Source organism: Oncorhynchus gorbuscha, linkage group LG01 (genome assembly GCF_021184085.1).
Source record: "Oncorhynchus gorbuscha isolate QuinsamMale2020 ecotype Even-year linkage group LG01, OgorEven_v1.0, whole genome shotgun sequence".
Classification (NCBI taxonomy): domain Eukaryota; kingdom Metazoa; phylum Chordata; class Actinopteri; order Salmoniformes; family Salmonidae; genus Oncorhynchus; species Oncorhynchus gorbuscha.
This window is the reverse complement of record NC_060173.1, coordinates 46,924,949-46,945,222: the sequence shown is the minus strand read 5'-3', so window position 1 is coordinate 46,945,222 and position 20,274 is coordinate 46,924,949. Positions and strand designations below refer to the sequence as shown.

The following is a 20,274-nucleotide window of genomic DNA, read 5'->3' as shown; positions in this document are numbered from 1 at the left end:
AACACCATTCTTGTTTAGTGTTTTACGTATCGTAGACTCGTCAACAGAGATGTTAGGATGTTCCAGAGATTTCTTTAAGTCTTCAGCTTACACTCTAAGATTCTTCTTAACCTCATTGAGCATTCTGCGCTGTGCTCTTGCAGTCATCTTTGCAGGACGGCCACTCCTAGGCAGAGTAGCGACAGTGCTGAACTTTCTCAATTTATATACAATTTGTCTAACCGTGGACTGATGAACATCAAGGCTTTTAGAGATACTTTCGTAACCCTTTCCAGCTATATGCAAGTCAACAATTCTTAATATTGGGTCGTCTCTTTTGTTTGAGGCATTGTTCACATCAGGCAATGCTTCTTGTGAATAACAAACTCAAATTTTGTGAGTATTTTTAGGGCAGACAGCTCTAACCAACATCTCCAATCACGTCTCAATGATTGTACTCCAGGTTAGCTAACTCCAATGAGCTTTTGGAGAAGTCATTCACATACTTTTTTCAACTTACACTGTGAATGTTTAAATTATGTATTCAGTATAGACAATAAAAATACAATCATTTGTGTGTTGTTAGTTTAAGCGGAATGTGTTAATCTGTTGTTGTGACTTAGATGAAGATTAAATCTAATTTTATGACCAATTTATGCAGAAATTCCGATAATTCCAATAGGGTTCATATACTTTGTCTTGCCACTGTCATTGGATAATTTGATGTGAAATGCCTTTGCCACTTTGGTAAATGTAAACAGTCTAGATGAGGAAGATTATTAAGTTGCAACAATGGAGACCACACATTTGATATAGAGTAATTGTTAAAAAAGAAAGAAAGGTATACCTGTTATATTTACTTTTTTAAATAATTTGATATGTATTAACATGTGTTTTGACTTCCAACATACTGTAAATCTTAATCAATTTTGTTGATGTTTATATATACAGATTACTGTTAGGGACTTGCTGCTCATGATTGGGCACATAACGAGCTCAGTATTGGAGGAGGTAAATAGCATCCTGATCCCTGCATTGGTTGACCTTATAAGGCTGAGAGCTTCAGAAAGTGCTGCAGAGAATATGCTCCCCATCAGCAAAGACACCAACGAAGATTCAACCCAGGGCTCTGTCAACTGTACCTCCCTACTCTCCAAAGTCAATGTCATCTGTCTCACTCAGAGTCTTGACAGTAGGTTCTCCCCAATCTCCATTGATGAACCAGTCACTGCTGTCCAGACTTATTGTAGCAGAAGTTATCTGTCCCGTGAGGAACGAGCACACTCTTTCTCCAGTCAGATCTCTACTAAGAACCTCCTGGCTGCTAGGCCACGTTCTGCCAATCCACCATCTGCTAAACTACCATCTGATAAACCACAATCTGCTAAACCACCACCTGCTAAACCACAATCTGCTAAACCACCACCTACTAAACCACAATCTGCTAAACCACCACCTGCTAAACCACAATCTGCTAAACCAACGCCTGCTAAACGAACACCTGCTAAACCACCACCTGCTAAACCACATCCTGCTAAATCACATTTTGCTAAACCACCTACTGCCACTGACTACTCTGGAACCTTATCTGCTGTGGTAGGTCGTGGGCATGGCATCCCTGTCAAACTGACCTTGGCCCCTTTCTCCTCCTTAATCTCCAGCGACGAGACCAACACCAACCTCTCCTCCAGCAGCCTCCCCTCCTCGTGCTCCATCAAGCTTTCAGACAGTAGGAGTGACATTCCTTGCTCCCTGACTGTAAGCTCCATTTCAAATGTTCCTGGACCTGACTCTAGCAGCAGCCCTGTGCGGGAGAATCAATTTGCTACTGAGGTCTCGTCGATCTGCCTCAGCCAAGATAGAAATGGCCAAGGAGGGAGTGTGACACCTCCAGCCCCTTTGGATGTTTCCCTCCCCTCCATTATTGAGCGGGCTGGCGGACTTGTATGTTCCGTCATCTCCCAGTCTTTAGCAATTGTGGAGGCGCGGTCAAGTGTGAATGGTGAGGAGGGCTCACCATCTCCCACCACAGTCTCCCATTCTCCTACAAGGGTGTTTGTCAGCCACTTAAGGAGTAGCCCACTAGGTGAGGACCTTGTAGATTCAACACTTGCGGATGTTATCTCTGTCCTGAAAATGGAGGGAATTCTTTCCTCCTCTCCGACTTTGGAGGAGGAGCTGCTTGATCTCTCCTCCAGTTGTTCTTCGTCATCAAGCGAAACACTGCAATGTGTGTCTGTTGGCCCTCTTGGCAGTGGGTCGGAGACGTCCTTCAAACTTCTTGGGGGTCGTACTCTGAGTATCGCCACCCCAACGGCCCATGTTACCACAGAGGACTTAGAAGTCTACAGTGATGAGATCATTGACGAAATCCTTATTATAATGAGGACCAAAAAAGATGATGACAGTGGAAGTGACGTCTCTGGTGCATCAACACCATGCAACACACCAGCACCACAGAGCCGGTCCTCTTCTGCACTGAGTGGAGTGCTTCCCCATGACAGGAGGATACTCAGCACAACACTGCTTGGAATCCAGAACACACTAGACAATGATAACCTCTCAGGAGAGTGTTCCACCTCACCACAGGACAATGCCAGAGTCCTGGAGATGATAAAGTTGCTGCAGAGGCGCCTTGAGGGGACACCCTCAGAGTCCTCCATCCATATCACAGATGTGGCTTCACCCTTGGGCTTTCCTCTCCCTGTATCTCTCCATACTGTTCAGTCGTGTGTATTTGCCACTGACAAAGACCTGAAGGCAGAACGAGTGAAGGGATTCTTTGAATGTCTGAGATCCCAGTTTATGAGCTACTCCATCAAGCCTGTGAGTAACGTCATTACCAGGGCAACAACAAAGATGGCTGCCTCCAATCAGCTTAGTTCAGAGACCCTCCAGGCAGCATCAGCAAAATCATCTGCTGTGGCTCAGAACCTTATTAGTTTGGTTTTATTTAAAGTTGCCAAGGTGTCCTGCTCTGACGACTTAGAGGGTCTGGGTGATCATCTCAGATGCCCCTCAACTTTGACCAGAGTTCTGACACCTTTGACCTCGGAGAAAGCTACACTGACACCTGCTGTTCTGAAGTTCAGAAGGGAGATGTCTAAGGAAGTGGCCACCGAACTCCAGAGTTTCTTGATCAAGGAATCCCTTACTGCCACCCAGACACCATCCAATGGACATGTTAGCACTTCTGGTTCTGCCCCAAGGGAAGCTGTGCGGGACATCCTGAGGAAAACCAAAGAGGAGGCTTCCAACAAAAGCTTGAATAATATTTTCTCTGTTAATTTGGATGAGCGGCTCACAGACTCCATTGCAGATGCCTTATATCCAAAGCTGCATGACAGATTGGAGTCCAAGAGAGAGCTGCAGGCTTCTTATTACAGCTCCCAGATCAGCTGTAGCCTCAGCCCCTTCGAAGTTGAGAGCAGCCTTGATCTCCAGGAGTTCACTGACCCACTATCTGAGTCAGTATTGTGTCTCCTGGATAGGACATTTGGAGATAAAGCTCAGAACTTAAAGACAGGCGGGGATGTTTTACAATATGTCACAGACCCAACCTATAAGAAGCTTTTGATTGGATCCCACACCAACGACGTCAATGTGGTTGTGCACACGATTGCATTGGAGGAGTTGCCTGTTGAGGGTTGTATTGCGCAAAGTGAGGCCATTCATGGCCTTCACAAGAAGCAAGAATTACCTCCCAGCACCAGTGGCAGAGGGAATGAGACCCCAAGCCCTACTAATTGCCTACTGGAGGGTGTAGTGGGCAAACTGGTACAGAAGATGCTATTTCAGGGCCTTGACATCCCTGAGGTACCCATGAACTACAGCCGCTCTGAGAACTTTAAGCTACAGTATGAACTGGTTGCAAAGCTTTGTCCTCTGATGGTAAGGACAATCATGGCTACAACCATTGCCAATCAACCACCTACTCTTCAAGAAGCAGTGATGTCTTCCGAGAACATCCATGTGAAAGAGCTGTGTGAGGCAGGTATCAAACACCTCAAATTGAACCATGTACCTGATGACTCTGAGACCAACAACATGGTCAGAGGGGCTTTGAGTGAAATTGAATCCTGTATGATTGAGACCTCCGACAAGGACTCTCCCAGTCTACATTCCACACCAGAGGTGGTTGTAGACCTGATCACCAAGCTGCTTCATGGGTATGAGCTTAACTCAGAGGACTTTGCATCACCTGTGTCATCCCCAACCACCACTCTCTCTGATGTGGCAATGGACATGGTGGTTTCTGTCCTTCGGGACATGTCCGATTCCCCAGACGTTACCTCAGCATTGGAAATGACCAAGGATCTCAAGACGCCGTACTCCCGCCCCTCAAGTGCAAGGATTGTAAGTGCCCTCTGCAGAGAGCTGGAGGAGCACATGGGCTCTCCTGATGCTCTGAGGCGAGCTTTGAGCCGTGGCAGCGGGGAGATGACAACAGCCATTGCGAGTGCAGTCACCAGGGAAGTCAACCGTCTGAGTTCAATCGTACCCAAAGTCTCTGTCAGGCCGCTCTCCTCAGACATCTGCCTAAGGACAGACCAGGACAAGGTCATGGTTAAAAGCCGATGTGGCTCGGCTGAGGTGAAGGCATCCCAACCGGTGTATATTATTGTTCATGTAGAGGCGGTGATGGATATCATTGTCCGGTTGCGGTCTCTGATTGGTCCTCGGACCCAAGATAAACTGGCCAGCTGGACCCTAGTTGAGGATGTGACCAACAAGCTGTCCAGTGCTCTGTGGGTGAGGGTGACTAACAGGTGGAGGGAAGCAAATGTCTGCCTGAAGGCAACAGACATCTTTCAGTTGGTGCTGTCTGTGCATAGAAAGTTGATGCAACGCTATGGCACAGAGGAAGCCCTACAGAAGATACTGTGCCACAAGGCACCCAAGCTGCACAAGGACATTGTCTGTCTTGTCACGAACGGAATTATGGATGCACCATCCAAACTTCAAGGCACCAAAAATCTGGAAACTACACTCAACTTGAAAGAATTGACAGCCTTGTTTAATGAAATGACAACCCGTCAATCTTTCAATAAGAAAGCTGAGCAGAGCAGCATCAAGACTGAGATTGAACAGCCGGAGTGGTCCACTGTGGAACAAGTGACATCCGGTTCCACCAGCTTCATAAGGGAGCTTATATTAGAAGAAGTCCTGATGAAGCTTGTCAAGAAGATATGCCGTATGCCAAAAAGGACCAACAAGCGTCAGCGCATCCAGATCAGTGATCTGGTGACTGAGCTGATCCGATTGTTCGACGATGAGGTGGCCAAATATCTGATTGAGGAAATGGAAAGCCAGCAAAAAAGTTTCAATTCTAAGATGACATCGAAGCTGGCAGATGCCATCTACACTGACCTTGGGAAGGTCAAGCGTTTGAAACGCTCCTTGAAAATTAACGATTTATTTGAGGATCAGGAGATGCTTTCCATTGTCTCTGTCATTGTTTCCCACAAGCTACTGGCCATCTTGAAACCCTCAGTTTCCAACCCATATGACCGTGAGACCTCAGACCTTGAAGACTCAGGCAGTAATGATTTGGAGGATTTGGAATCTGAGGGGGTGCATTATGCCACCGGCAGAAAGGTAAGACAAGCTCAGGTTACTCTTGAATGGTCATTGGTTGTGCTTTTTGATATCGGCACCAGTAAGTATAGCTGTATAATTTATAGGAATATGTAAAGGAAGTGAAATTGAAGTTTAATTGTGCATTCTTGAATTCTGATCACAGTCCAACATGAGCATGGTCCTTACAGACAATACAAACCAGCCAGAGATGTACATTGCTGTGGATTCTCCAACTATGAGTGAGTATTCCTGGGGGGAAATGTTCTTATGTGACAATTATATATAAAGAAGTAATAAATTATTGTTTTATCAGACAATTGTCCATCTGAAATCTTACCTATTTTCATCTTCTTGCCAGTTAAATTATCCAAGATGAGGAAAGGCATCCGGGACTTCTTCTGGGGAGTCCAGAAGGCCTGGAAACGCTTGGTCACCTGCAAGTCCTCTGGGTCCTCTGATGAGTAGCCTGAATGACGTGCAGCCCATGACAGTTGCTTTTGCCAGGCTACATCTGAGGAGGACACCACAACTGGCCTCAATACAACATTTTTATTTTTGTTGTTCATTTCTGTTTTCATTTTGAATCCCCTAATGCTGCTATATTTGAACCAGGCTGTCAGTGGACTAGCTTACCATTAGTTTATACTCCTTATGGAAGATCCACTATAGGCTAGTCAACACCACAATTCCATCTGGTTCTTTTGATCCCTTATTAGCTCCCACTCCTGTAACTAGGAATGTGAGCTTCTAAATGTCATTCAGACATCTACAGCTTCTCCTGTGATTAGGAAGATAAGCTAAGAAGCCCAACCAATTGACTAGATGTGCTGTACATCTGATGCCCTCTCCCTATTGTAATCATTGATCCACGTCCATTGCAGCCTCTAAATTTGATGTAGATATTTAGCCTAAATTAAAAAATGACAAGGAGGGTAGGCCGACAGCAGCTTCTACTCTTACGATTAGGAAAGTGGTGCTAAACTTTTTAGGCTTTGAGGAACTATGTATTTGATTTTTCAATCACTTACATACTTTTTAATGGTTGTTTTAATAAAGCATTTGTATAGCAGAGTTTGATTAATATTGTATCTTTCAGAATTTTTAATTTTAATTTAGGTATTCATTTGATGACATGGGACTAAAGCGTAGTTTATACCCTACATACGTACACAAGAAATAACTACAAGCAGCTACACAAAACAAACACAAACACACTTCTTGTGTTGCACACGAAGGGTATGAACTAGGCGTAGTCATTTTATGAATTCTATAAAGGTATATAATGGTATCCATAGTGCAGTATTAAGATATTCATTATGGAGCGTTATATTATAGTAGAAATAATGTAAATGAATAAAAGTGAATTGATGTATGTCCAACTTGATGGCGATATTTGCTTGCTCAACAAAAGTTATAATGGTGTTAGACGGTCTGAAGTTGCATGACATTCACTTATTTATTTAATTGTCACGGCCCTGAAAGAGGTAGAAAAGGCCTCAAGATGGCGACAAATATCTTCTGTCAGAAAATCGAATCAATGTATTTATCACATGCACTGAGTAGAACAGGTGAAATGCATACTTACATCTTCCTCTAACTCTGCCTTGGCAGAGAAGGGCTTGATGAATCATATACAGTATATTGAATTCAGAGTTTCTAGTGTGAAATACAACATTGCTGTCTGCCAAATGAATTAGCAGTGTTAAAGCAGTGTAATATACACTGAGTGTACAATACATGAGTGCTCTTCCCATGACATAGATGGACCAGGTGAATCCAGGTGAAAGCTATGATACTTTATTGATGTCACAGTGCAGATGCTGGGTTTTTGACGCGTAACAGTGTCCCGTGTGAATCAAGAATGGTCCACCAACCAAAGGACACCCAGCCAACTTGACACAACTGTGGGAAGCATTGGAGTCAACATGGACCAGCACCCCAGTGGAATGCTTTTGACACTTTGTAGTCCATGCCCCGACGAATTGATGTTCATGATGTGTTCATGATGTTTTGTGCACTCAGTGCATATACTTCAGGTTGTATATATTTGTAGTTATAGGAGAATGTGAGTCTTATGGCCAGCTGTCATATTCTTGCATGTATTCTGCATCCGGAACCGTGAAGCCTGGCAAGCGAGTTTAGTATGATTTGACATATGATATTTATGCACCACATGTTTATGTGACTACTCTGTTTGCCTAACTTGGGGAGACAAAGAAAGTAGTACTTACTTTCAGAAGAGGACTTAGACATATTGAAAAAGAGGACTTTATCATGGCCCATTCATACTAGCAGGGAAGCCCCTCTCTCAGAGGCTGAGGCAAAGAGGAGCAGTCGTAAGCCCACTCCATGTGAGTGGCTTTACCGTAACCTCAGGCACAGTGGAACGGGGAAACTCATCCTTATAATTGTGTTGATGAGATCCAGACTGCATTTCAAATGGCACCTTACTCACTATACAATATATTACTTTTGACCAGGGCCCGTAGGGGTCTAGTCAAAAGTAGTGCACTGTATAGAGTGCCATTTGGGATGCAAGTTCAGACTCAGCTTTAATGAGGGGATTAGGTCTGCTAGCCAGTGTTCCATCTCTCTCTCTCCTGCAGGCATGCTCATGTACAATAAGGTGTTTTCGGGGCATGATGACTCAGCTCATCGGTGACCAAACTCACCTTTTGTAGTGTGGTGTTTATACTGCTGCTACACCTTAATCAGGACCCCCTGGATCAGGACCCCCTGGCTAATTTTAGTATCTGGTGAACGAGATGACCTTAATCATAACTTGTGGGCCAGTAAATTGTGTGGCAACCCTGCCTGTTAGTAGTTTGACACACATAATGCTTTACTTGAAGGCTACCTACACTAAGACGTCATAACACTTTCATCACTCATTTATACAATGGGTGCGTATAATCCGGAACGCTGATTGGTTAAAAGCCATTCCAGCCGGTGTCTTTTCCACAAATGACCACCAGCTAAATCTGACTTTAAAATGTTTATGAACTCTGTTCCATCTGACTGTCTCATCAGCCCAGGCAGGGAAGTTATAAACTTGATCTCCATTATAAAAAGCATCTAGACATTATCTCGCATTTCTTTTAGACTAACATTTCATTTTCAACAGATTTGTATAAACATCAGTCTCTCCTCGACATCTGCAACATTGTTTCAAATATTCAAATTCGATCTCCAACTGTCCCTTAGCCCTTTCACACATACTCGTTCTACAGTGGTCCCTGAAGCTACGATCACACCCCTTGTGATTAGAACACTCGTTTAGAACGGCCAGTTCGAATGACGCAACAATCAGCATTTGAGCTGGCCACACTTTTTTCAGAAACTATTTACACAAACACAGTCCTTACAAAGTTATGTCCAGAATGTGAGCAGTTTATATTTGGATGCAATGTTCAGATATTCACAGAAGTGTAGTTATATATAGCATAACACAATCATCCTAACCGGAAAAATGTAGGCTACAATTGTCCTTGCGCTAACTGAGAAAAGATTGGGCAACACAAGCGGTCATTTGTTCTAACTCTCGGCTGACAAACTACAATATGAATTTGCTAACATCAATTACTATGTATAATTAATCACATCATGGGAGAGCTCACCGTTGATCAAAATAATTGAATAAAACACTTTCTAGACATCGAAAGTAATCCGATGAGTTTCAACTGTTCTGCCTTACTATTATTCAACCATGCTGGTCATTTATGAACATTTGAACATCTTGGCCACGTTCTGTTATAATCTCCACCCGGCACAGCCAGAAGAGGACTGGCCACCCCACATATGCTCTCTCTAATTCTCTCTTTCTTTCTCTCTCTCGGAGGACCTGAGCCCTAGGACCGTGCCCCAGGACTACCTGACATGATGGCTCCTTGCTGTCCCCAGTCCACCTGACTGTGCTGCTGCTCCAGTTTCAACTGTTCTGCCTTATTATTATTTGACCATGCTGGTCATTTATGAACATTTGAACATCTTGGTCATGTTCTGTTATAATCTCTACCCGGCACAGCCAGAAGAGGACTGGCCACCCCACATAGCCCGGTTCCTCTCTAGGTTTCTTCCTAGGTTTTGGCCTTTCTAGGGAGTTTTTCCTAGCCACCGTGCTTTTACACCTGCATTGTTTGCTGTTTGGGGTTTTAGGCTGGGTTTCTGTACAGCACTTTGAGATATCAGCTGATGTACGAAGGGCTATATAAATAAATTTGATTTGATTTTGATTTGATTTGATTTCAGCATGCAGCCGGGCTTTGTTTCATCACAGAACCCAAGGATAAAGAGAAGACAATATGAGTTTGGTCTGTTATTAGTATGCATGTTGAAGGGGTGTCTCGTCTACCATTGTTCACATCCCACATTCACTTCCTGAAGTTCTCAAAAAATGAGTGAACCCTAACTCACCTCATTTTGCTATAGCATCTTTGGTCCGACAGACGATCAAGTGAAACCCATAATTAATTGTGTCAACAAACATGGCTCCCCACATATAGCTGGAATTAGCTTAGCTCATAATCAGTACAACCTTAAAAACATTATTTTACACACATACTATGTGCCCATTACGATCTATGCAAAAATCGGAATGCATGATTTGTCACCGGTAATTGAAAAACGTGAATAAAATAGTAAATAAATCAATAACACCACACAAAACATTTTCCGATAGTGATTTATTGATACATTTAAAAAAATACATAAAAAAACTCTGACAATGAGTCTGAAAGTCAGGAATCAAATTCTGACAGTGACAGAGGACCCCTTGTCCACTGACAAAGTCCCAGTTCCCTTTGAAGATGCTGGTGGTGATGGAGGCAGACCGATAGTGGATGAAGTACAGGAGTTCTGTGGAAGCTGGAAGGCTGCCAGCCATTTCACCCCTCCTGGCCCTGTTGTTTTGTGTTGATGAGTCCCAGTCTGGAGTGCAACGCCCCTTGCCATTTCCATCTGAGGCAGAGTGCTTCAAGTCGTTTCTGACAGAGGAGCTGGTGGGAGACATATTAGAGACCAATCGCTATGCCTTGGGGCTACAGGAAAAGAGAGAGCCAGGAGTGGGGGGACAGCCACAATTAGTGAGATGTATACATTCCTGGTGACAGTAAAGAAGAACTCCCTAAGAGAATACTGGAGCAGATAATCCTATGTTTGCAACTCCCTTCTTTGCCACCCTCTTTTCCCAAGACTGCTTTCTAGTGCTGCTGCTATGACTGCATTTCATCAACAACGCTACTGCCATCCTAAATGACCCATTATACAAACAAAAAACATGTTAACAGCTGGCAGTAAAGTGCCATGACAAACAAGATGTCCATGTCCTCTCCACTGTCCATACAGCCACCATGTCGGCCACAGGGAAGGTGGACCACCTGACGGGAGAGAGAAACAAACCAGTCAGGGAAACATCAAACCAGACTGCGTGCTTGACTATAACTGTTATGCTGGTGAATGAGGACCCAACAGCGACTTAACAGAAACAGAGTCTTTATTCCAGTCTTTAACAAAAACGATAATCCTGGAAATATCTCAGGTAAAGTCAAAACAGGAAAACTGAAATCCTCTAGTCAGTAGAGGGGAACAACTGGAGACGCGACCACAGACTGCAGGTCGCGTCGGGAAGGCGCAGGCCGTAGCTGATATAGATACCTGCTCACACGCAGCATCTGAAGAAGGCAAAAACACGACAGGGCGGAACAAGGACACAGAACAGCAAACATCAAACAAGGATCCGACAAGGACAGAAGCGGAAACAGAGGGAGAAATAGGGACTCTAATCAGAGGGCAAAAATAGGGGACAGGTGTGAAAGAGTAAATGAGGTAGTTAGGAAAATGAGGAACAGCTGGGAGCAGGAACGGAACGATAGAGAGAGAGAGCGAGAGAGAGGGAGGGGGATAGAAAGAGGGAAAGAACCTAATAAGACCAGCAGGGGGAAACGAATAGAAGAGGGAGCACCGGGACAAGACATGACAATCTATGACAAAACATGACAATAACCTCAAAATGGGGGCAGAAAATGACCAGGTGGTATAAGATATTTTTCCAGGGTAGCGTCAAAATACAACATGCCAATACTTCTGACGCATTTAGCATGGTTTTGCAGAGCTAATAGGAGAATGTAACTAGCTACATAAGTGTAGTAGAGTTACATTGGTTATTCCATCAAACTTCAAATTATTAGAATAGTACACAACGCAGAACAGAACAACCAGGTTGAGGGTCAGTGGCCAAAGCCCGCGAACAGGAATATTCCAAGTTCAGACAGTGGGGGGAGGCAGATCGCTATGATCGCCAGGAACTTTAGTTTTAGTGTCTTTTTTAAATTGTCGCGCTACTGGTGCTGCCTGTTGATGTTAGGTAGGCAGCTACCGTAGCTGAATGATGTTAACATCTTCGGGTTTTGTTTCATTAAATGTATTTTATTTCATCTGGGTGCTTGTGTCACTTACTAACACCCTGGTACTACCCGTAGCTCCCGTTCTCCTCAGTCAGAGAAAACACAGAGAGAAAGGTATATGTGTTGCAGATTAGTCTTTTGTAGAAATACATAACGTGAAATAAATAAAACATCCCAAGGTTAATGCTGTAGATATTGTTATAAGGGAGTGTGAGACTATTGAAACATGTAACTTTCAGAGTTTTATTGTTGTTATTAATATAGTTTACAGAGTGCTAAAAGTGCTTCTGTTGCAAGCTAGCATGCCTTTCTGTGATGTATACGGCTAGCTGAGCTGCGGACTGGTGCTGATGTTGCATTATGGGAGATGTTGTTTGGTCCCCTACGGTCGGAATGGAATAGAGGCGATTTCACGTTGTAACTTGTTTATGTTGCAGTGTTTTTGTACACGAGTTCTTTTATTTTGCTATTGTCAACACTGAAAGCACCTAGCAATGTATTGAGGATGTGAGACAGGATATGTGTTTTACATTTCTTCATGCTCCTATGTAGAACAACTTGTCAGATGGTGCATTGGAGACTGATGTGTTCCTGTTCTGTCTTTTCACAATACTATTGCAGGTATGGTTCTATTGTCTAGGAATTAAGATGATACATTCTCTGTATTAAGGACTGGTTATTATTTTATAGTATGCATTATTGCTTTATGTATAAGTGTGATTGTGTGAGTCTGAGAAAACACTGAGAGAGAAAGAACAACTTGTCAGATGGTGCATTGGAGACTGATGTGTTCCTGTCCTGTCTTTTCACAATACTATTGCAGATCAACATAAAATCCTGAAAGACAGCCGTGGTATCGCTCTTCATTTCTTGGTTCTCCTGTGGTACATAAGAAACCCGCTACATAAGCACGATTGAATATAACATCATAAAAGGTGAGTAACATGAGTAACTTTACCTAGCGTGTCCGCGGTTATAAGGAATATACACAAATATATTTAGCTCCATACACACAGTGAGCTACAGTAGAAACGGTATAACACAACACACAGAAACTATTATAACGTAATAAGGCACTTACTTTGATAGAAACGCAGTCTGGATTTGAAGATGGGTGTCTGTGGTGACTCCTCTAGCACTGAGACGCTGTGCCACTTGGGAGTCATAAGGCCAGGGTAACTTCCAAATACAACACATGCTAATACTTGCCTGACGCAATTAGCATAGTTTTCCAGAGCTAATAGAAGAATGTAGCTAGTTACCTAATCATTGAGTATAACACCATAAATGTTATGACATGAGTAACGTTACATCGCGTGTCCGCGGTTATAAGGAATATACACAAAAACATTATGCTACAGTAGAAACGACATAACACGACATGCAGAAACTATTATAACGTAATAAGGCACTTTGATGGAAATGCACACATTTACAAAGTTATTATTGGTAATGAAAACAACTTTGATTGCGATGCAGGCGACGGGTGGAAAATATGAACACGTGTGTGCAGGACGGCAGATGAGCAAATGTCTGCAGAATTGAACTGCACAAACAATTGGGAAGTGTTTGGGGAATTTTGTCAGGGTCAGAAAAAGGAAAAAAAGAATTAGTCCGCAAAAGTAAAAATGACTACTTTTATGTGAATGAATGAGGTGGAACACACCTCATTTCAAACTGTTATTAGAAAATAAAAACTTACTAGAACCTAACAATCACATTCTGGAATGGAGAGAATGTTCTAACATCAGGTGCATAAAAAAACTCACGTATGAAAGAGATATTTGGAACTCACGCATGAAAGGGTTAATAATGAATGTGTATGGAGTCAGGATGAGAAAGAGTTGCCAGGCAGCGTTTCTCAGCCAGTCGAAATCATGAATCAGCTGGCATAATTTTTATGGATATATACAAAGAAATCAATTGAAAAAAAAATAAAACGAAAGGAAGGACAGCTAGTTTGCAGTCTTTCCAGCACCAGTTTGAAGTTATTGTGTTAGCTCCTCTGAACAATAGTGTCCTAACAAGAGAGCCCATTATTTATGCTGGGTGAAATCGTACCTGATTAGCTCATCGTTATTGATGTATCCTCAAAGCTGGTGATTGGAGGATATTGTCACGCCTCCTCCCACCCCCCCGCGCCAGGCTACCTGTCTGTACATGCACCTGTTACCATCACTACGCGCAGCAGCGCTCATTGGACTCACATGGACTCCTTCACGTGGTTGATTGCCCCTGTATATCTGTCTGTTCCTCGTGGTGTTCCCTGTGTACGCTTTACTTGGTGTTGTGTGTTCCTGTCCAGACGCTGTTCCTGTTCTGTTTAATGTCTTTCAGTTATCAAACCTTCTCTCCCTGTACCTCTATTGGCACTTCGTCTCAGGCCTATAAACACCCGTGCCAATATATCCTCCAAACACCAGCTTCTCCGGCATTATCACTTAAATATCCACAGCCATTGGATGCTGGGAAGTCCCACCCAAAATTGAATTTGCTCATCAGAGGGCCCGTCACTGCTTGTTTGAAACAAAGCACAACGCTGGAAATCTGTCAGCATCCACGGAAACTACTCCCATCGTTCTATGACGAACACAGATGGTTTTATATCAAATTCAGAGAGAGCGGTGGAGAGACTCTGACACATATGTACTGCCAGTTCCTTGTTGGTTTGGCTGTGCACTGAGTGTACAAAACATTAGGAACACCTTCCCATTCCCATTCCATTGCACCCCTTTTGCCCTCAGAACACCCTTGTCGAGGCAATGTGTCAAAAGCGTCCCATAGGGATACTGGCCCATGTTGATTTCAGTGCTTTTGGTCAAGTTGGTTGGATGTGCTTTGGGTGATGGACCATTCTTGATACACACAGGAAACTATAGGCACCTACTACCATACCTCGTTCAAAGGCAATTCAATCTTAAATCTGTTGTCATGCCCATTCACCCTCTGAACGGCACACATACACAATCCATGTATCAATTGTATCTTCTTCTTCTTCGGTATTATGGTGGTCCACAAATAAATGTCATAGGTGCATGCTGATGTATTGGATGTGTATCAGTCTACTATTCTGTAGTATGAATTCATTACACTTTGTGAATAAAAAAAAAACTGAATATAAAAACTAAAATTAAACTTACCAACTAACCCTGATCCCATTAAAACCTCACCACAATGCCACTACTTTGGCCCTATTTGATTCTACTCCAGGCCGGCAGCCTGGGAGGATGGGACATTATCATTCAAAACATCTTGTAACTCTTTGGCAGTGAAATCTCGTACACCAAATTACTTCTCTTCAGCTGCCACCACATCGTCTATCGTCTGTGATTTACATTCTATTCCTGCGGTACAATTGACAACTATGACCATGAACGCCAAAAAACAAACCCTAGGAAGAAAACAAATACACACTCGCACACCAAAGCTGTTTGGAGGATACTTGTGCCAATATATCCTTCTCGGACATTATCACTTAAATAAACCACATTCATATGCAATACATAAGCAAACAAAAATATTAACTTGGGGTTGTTGTGAAAAGCAGACAAGCATTTATGAAAATAAAATCTATTTATTATTTATTATATATTTTGGTAATGAAGCACAGATGAGATGTTTTTGAGACAAGAATTTGGTGCAATGCCATAGGCCTATGTTTACTGACCAGATTGAATAGGCAAAGGTACAGTATAACTATAAAATACTATAAAAGTATGTTAGATAAAAAACATTTCTCTCTCTCATGTATATATAACGTCAGCAAAAATAGAAACGTCCCTCTTTTAGGACCCCGTCTTTCAAAGATAATTCGTAAAAATCCAAATAACTTCACAGATCTTCATTGTAAAGGGTTTAAACACTATTTCCCATTGTCACGGTTGTCCTCCTCTTCATCTGAAGAGGAGAGGAGAGAAGGATCGGAGGACCAAAATGCAGCGTGATATGTGTTCATGTTGAATGTTTAATTAAAGAAAGAACTGAACACTGAAACACTATACAAAAACAGTAAACAAAATAACAACCGTGACGCTAATGCGAGCTGCACTGAAACAAGCCATCAACATAGACAATCACCCACAAACAAACAGTGCAACCCAGGCTACCTAAGTATGATTCTCAATCAGAGACAACTAATGACACCTGCCTCTGATTGAGAACCATACTAGGCCGAAACATAGAAATACCCAAATCATAGAAAAACAAACATAGACTGCCCACCCAACTCACACCCTGACCATACTAAATAAATACAAAACAAAGGAAATAAAGGTCAGAACGTGACACCCATGCTTGTTAAATTAACCATACTGCCCTCCCAAGCAAAAAGGCAGTAACTGCTCATTTGGTCGAAAATGAGTTAATGTCATTTTTTGTTACATTTAATACATGCTTAATCATGTGGACATGTATCCCGCCACTATTGTAATGTGTTTTGGAGAAAATGGGGGTCGTATTAGCAGTAACTGCAAAAAGTTACTGTGAAACCAAGGTAAATGGCAGTAACTGAACTTACTGCCTTTTAGCTTGGTTTCAACCTGCCCTTGGCTGCAGTTACTGCGTTTTACCTTTGTATCATATCATTCTATTCTGATAGTGATGCAATCGAACCTGTATGACACTGACTGACAGCTACACACACATACATTGCTAATCTAGGGATACAACACCATGGCACAGCATTCCCGGGGGAAATGATGGTTAAACTTGCTTTGAAACGCCGACATCCAGACACTGGTAAGAACTAGCAAGCTAAGTAGATCTGACACCAAAATGAATTAGCTAGCTAGCAAGCTAAGCTAGCTAACTAGCTAGCGAGCACAGACTAACAATGCTACCTGCTCTCATAAGAGATCTGCAATTGATACTAACGTCAATCTATTATCCATATAAAGAATTATATTCTGAAATATTATCTGATGGTTTATTTGAATCAGTACACCATACACGCGATTACTAGCCAGTGACAGCCACCTCGCCAAAACTGACGCGCCCCCTACCAAAACGTCAAAACCTACCTAGCTAGCATTAGCATGAAACAATAGATTTGTGCTACTGCTACAGCAGTTTATACTAGCTTCAATCTATTATTCCTGGATTTAATATTATCCTTTTAGTTGTATTCTGACATTCAATGGGTTATTTGAATCCGTAACGTTACACCACACACACGATCTCTAGCCATTTGACGGTCAGTTGGACGTGCACCCCATACTGAATTGTCAAAAGCCACGCCCACTCGTTTTCCAGATGAGCGCACACACAGCATTGCTAGCTCATTAATAATATATTAATAATATATCTACTCACATGTTCAGGGTTTCTGGTTGTCTTTTATATTCCAGTATTGCGTGACTGTACTGGTCAGGAAAGTTAAAATCCCAAATTGTGTCCATCACCTTTGCTGAGCCCGTGGACACAACTCCAGAACACCTATCAAACAAGAAATCCAAGATTCCACCAATGGGTAAGCCATGTGGTCCCAAATGCAAGAGGCAATGTACTCAGAATATTTCTGAGGTTAGGTGAAAGGAAATATGAGAAAAGTATTGGGAGATGAAGTATAAGGAGAAGAGGACATGGATCTTCCACACGGTGGCACAGCAATCTAAGAAAAATCTTACAGTTGGTGATGATAGTCGACGCAGCAGGTCATTTCTGTACCACCTTCTAAACCAGAGCGGTTCTGCACAACAGGTGTGCAAAGTGTTTTGTTCTGACAACATTGGGCTACCACCCCAAAAATGACAGGTTGTTTGTCACAGTCACCACCAAACTGATTCCACCAAAGGATCAGAGGTGAAAGAAAACTTCAGTGAGCAAATTGAACATGAATCCAATCCTGTAACACATTGAGTCCTTCCATCCCAAAATCAGCCACTACAGACGATAGCATGTCCCACATCGCCTCTACCTCCCTAGTGATGTCAATATTCGGGTCATTCATAATGACTACAAGGAGAAGAACAAAGATGCCAGCTGTGGTTGTGAAACCTATCGCAAGGCAGTAAAGGGAAGGAACAATAGCTTTGTGAAGATTGGAGAGGAGGAGTGCGAGCTCTGTTTGGTGCAGGGTCATCATCTGAAGATGGAGCACAGGGAGAATGAGGCCATGGAAACCCAAGCCAGCCAAGACGACAGCCATGCAGCACCTGAATTCACCATCACCAACCCAGACTGCATGCAATGTAGAAAATATGAAGAACATCAGAAGACTGCAGGGCTGATGCACAGAAACATTGGCCTGAGGACTGGTTTGTGAGGAGCGTTGATATGCAAAAAGTCATCATGCTCCCTCACATGCCAGGTGTAAAAACAGCATTGTTCACAAGAAGAATCGTTGCCTATCACGAGACATTCGCCAACATGGGAAAGAAGTCTCAAAAGAAGAAGTAAACCGTCTGAGCTGTATAGCAGGAAGGAACAGCTGGTTGGAAGGCAGAGGAGATGACTTCCTCTTATGTAACAGCACTGGAGAGTGAGAGAGATGTCAAACATGCAGTGTATTGTGTGGATGACTGCACTTCTCAAAACAAAAACTGGTGCCTCCTAACATCCCTGGTGAGCGTTGTCAATGCTGTCTCAACTTTTATGGAGGACATCACCCTCAAGTTCTTCGAGCCAGGACGCACCTTCATAAGAGCAAACAGTTTCCACCATGGCGTGGAACAGGAAATGAAAGCTCGACCTGGAGGTGTGTTGTACGACTTCGGGGACTTCCTCCATGTGGTCACTACTTCCAATGCAGGCAAGGTGGAGGTGGTCGAAATGAAAAAGGAAATCATCCTGGCATGGAATGCTGGCCATTCCACGTTCATCATGTCAAGCAGGTCTTGCAGCGGTTATTGGAGAACCGTCTGTTTGTGAAGGCTGAGAAGTGTGATTTTCATGCCCACACAACGTCCTTCCTCGGGTACATCATCTCCAGGGGAGAGATCAAGATGGACCAAGAGAAGGTTCGGGCGGTTCGGGATTGGGTCCAGCCCGGTACAAGATTGCAGCTCCAGAGATTCCTGGGGTTTGCAAATTTTTATCAGAGGTTTATCCTTGATTACAGCCGGGTGGCCGCCCCTTTAACTGTACTGACGTCTTGCACCAGAAAGTTATGTTGGTCTCCTGAGGCAGACCGAGCATTTCTAGATTTGAAGAGCTGATTCACCAACACCCCGATTCTCTCTCAACCTGACACTTCCCGTCAGTTCGTTGTGGAGGTGGATGCGTCTGATGTGGGAGTAGGCGCCATCCTGTCCCAGCGTAGCTCCACTGACGGTAAACTCCATCCCTGCGCCTTCTACTCTTGTCGTCTTTCTCCAGCTGAAAGAAACTACGATGTGGGTAACCGGGAGCTTCTCGCTGTGAAGCTTGCCTTGGAGGAGTGGCGTCACTGGTTGGAGGGAGCGGAGCAACCGTTTGTGGTCTGGACTGACCACAAGAATCTGGTTTACGTGCAATCGGCTAAACGTCTCAACTCCCGTCAGGCCCGGTGGGCTTAGTTTTTTGGACGCTTCAATTTTTCCCTGACGTTCTGACCTGGGTCGAAGAACGGGAAGGCGGACGCCCTGTCCCGGATGTTCTCCAAAACTGAGGAGAGTGGGGCCAAGACTGAGACGATTCTTCCCCAGAACGTGGTCGTGGGAGCCGTTACATGGAGGATTGAGGAGGAGGTGATGGCGGCTCTTCGGACACAGCCCGGGCCCGGTCCACCCGGTTGTTTGTGCCTGAGTCGGTTCGTTCTGCTGTCCTTCAGTGGTCCCACGCCAGCAAGATAGCTTGTCACCCTGGTGTTGCTCAGACTATGGCGCTACTGTGCAGACGATTTTGGTGGCCTGCCATGGGAGAAGATACCCGGAGGTTTGTTGCCGCTTGTCCTGTTTGTGAGCAGAATAAGAGTACCAATCGGGCCAGCTCTGGGCTTCTTCACCCCCTACCTATTCCCCGGCGACCTTGGTCGCATCAGGTCCTGGATTTTGTCACGATGTTGCCCTCTTCTGTTGGTAACACGGTTATTCTGGCCATTGTGGATAGATTCAGCAAGTTTGCCCACTTTGTTCCCATCTCCAAGCTGCCTTCTGCCACCGAGACGTCCGAGATCCTGGTTAGGGAGGTGTTCAGGGTCCACGGGTTGCCCTGTGACATTGTTTCTGACCGTGGTCCTCAGTTTACCTCTGCTGTCTGGAAATCCTTCTGTTTGGCCATTGGAGCTACAGTCAGTCTCACATCTGGATTTCACCCCCAATCTAATGGTCAGGCGGAGAGAGCCAACCAGAAGATGGAGTCCACGCTGCTCTGTCTTGTTTCCTCTGATCCCACCTCT

General features: G+C 43.8%; 1 protein-coding gene and 1 long non-coding RNA gene across 3 annotated transcripts in view; both read left to right on the top strand.

The window, feature by feature from the left end:
- Positions 1-632: 632 nt before the first annotated feature.
- LOC124038578 lies at positions 633-7,160 on the top strand. Its single transcript, XM_046354627.1, has 3 exons — positions 633-5,577; positions 5,723-5,798; positions 5,918-7,160. The coding sequence occupies exons 1-3, from the start codon at positions 955-957 to the stop codon at positions 6,022-6,024; spliced, it is 4,806 nt and encodes a 1,601-aa protein (XP_046210583.1). The 5' UTR covers positions 633-954; the 3' UTR covers positions 6,025-7,160.
- Positions 7,161-12,402: 5,242 nt separating this feature from the next.
- LOC124009246 overlaps positions 12,403-20,274 on the top strand; it is a 32,104-nt gene continuing 24,232 nt past the window's right edge. For both annotated transcript variants that reach the window (XR_006834264.1, XR_006834270.1), the window contains exon 1: positions 12,403-12,895. This is a non-coding gene — a long non-coding RNA (uncharacterized LOC124009246). The remainder of the gene's footprint in view (positions 12,896-20,274) is intronic.

What these genes read in the sequence shown, in the direction of transcription:
- LOC124038578 (XM_046354627.1), top strand. Translation starts at nt 955, where the DNA reads ATGATTGGGCACATAACGAGCTCAGTATTGGAGGAGGTAAATAGCATC. An exon ending in ATTATGCCACCGGCAGAAAG is followed by an intron (nt 5,578 to 5,722) that starts GTAAGACAAGCT and finishes TTCTGATCACAG; the next exon opens with TCCAACATGAGCATGGTCCT. An exon ending in TGTGGATTCTCCAACTATGA is followed by an intron (nt 5,799 to 5,917) that starts GTGAGTATTCCT and finishes TCTTCTTGCCAG; the next exon opens with TTAAATTATCCAAGATGAGG.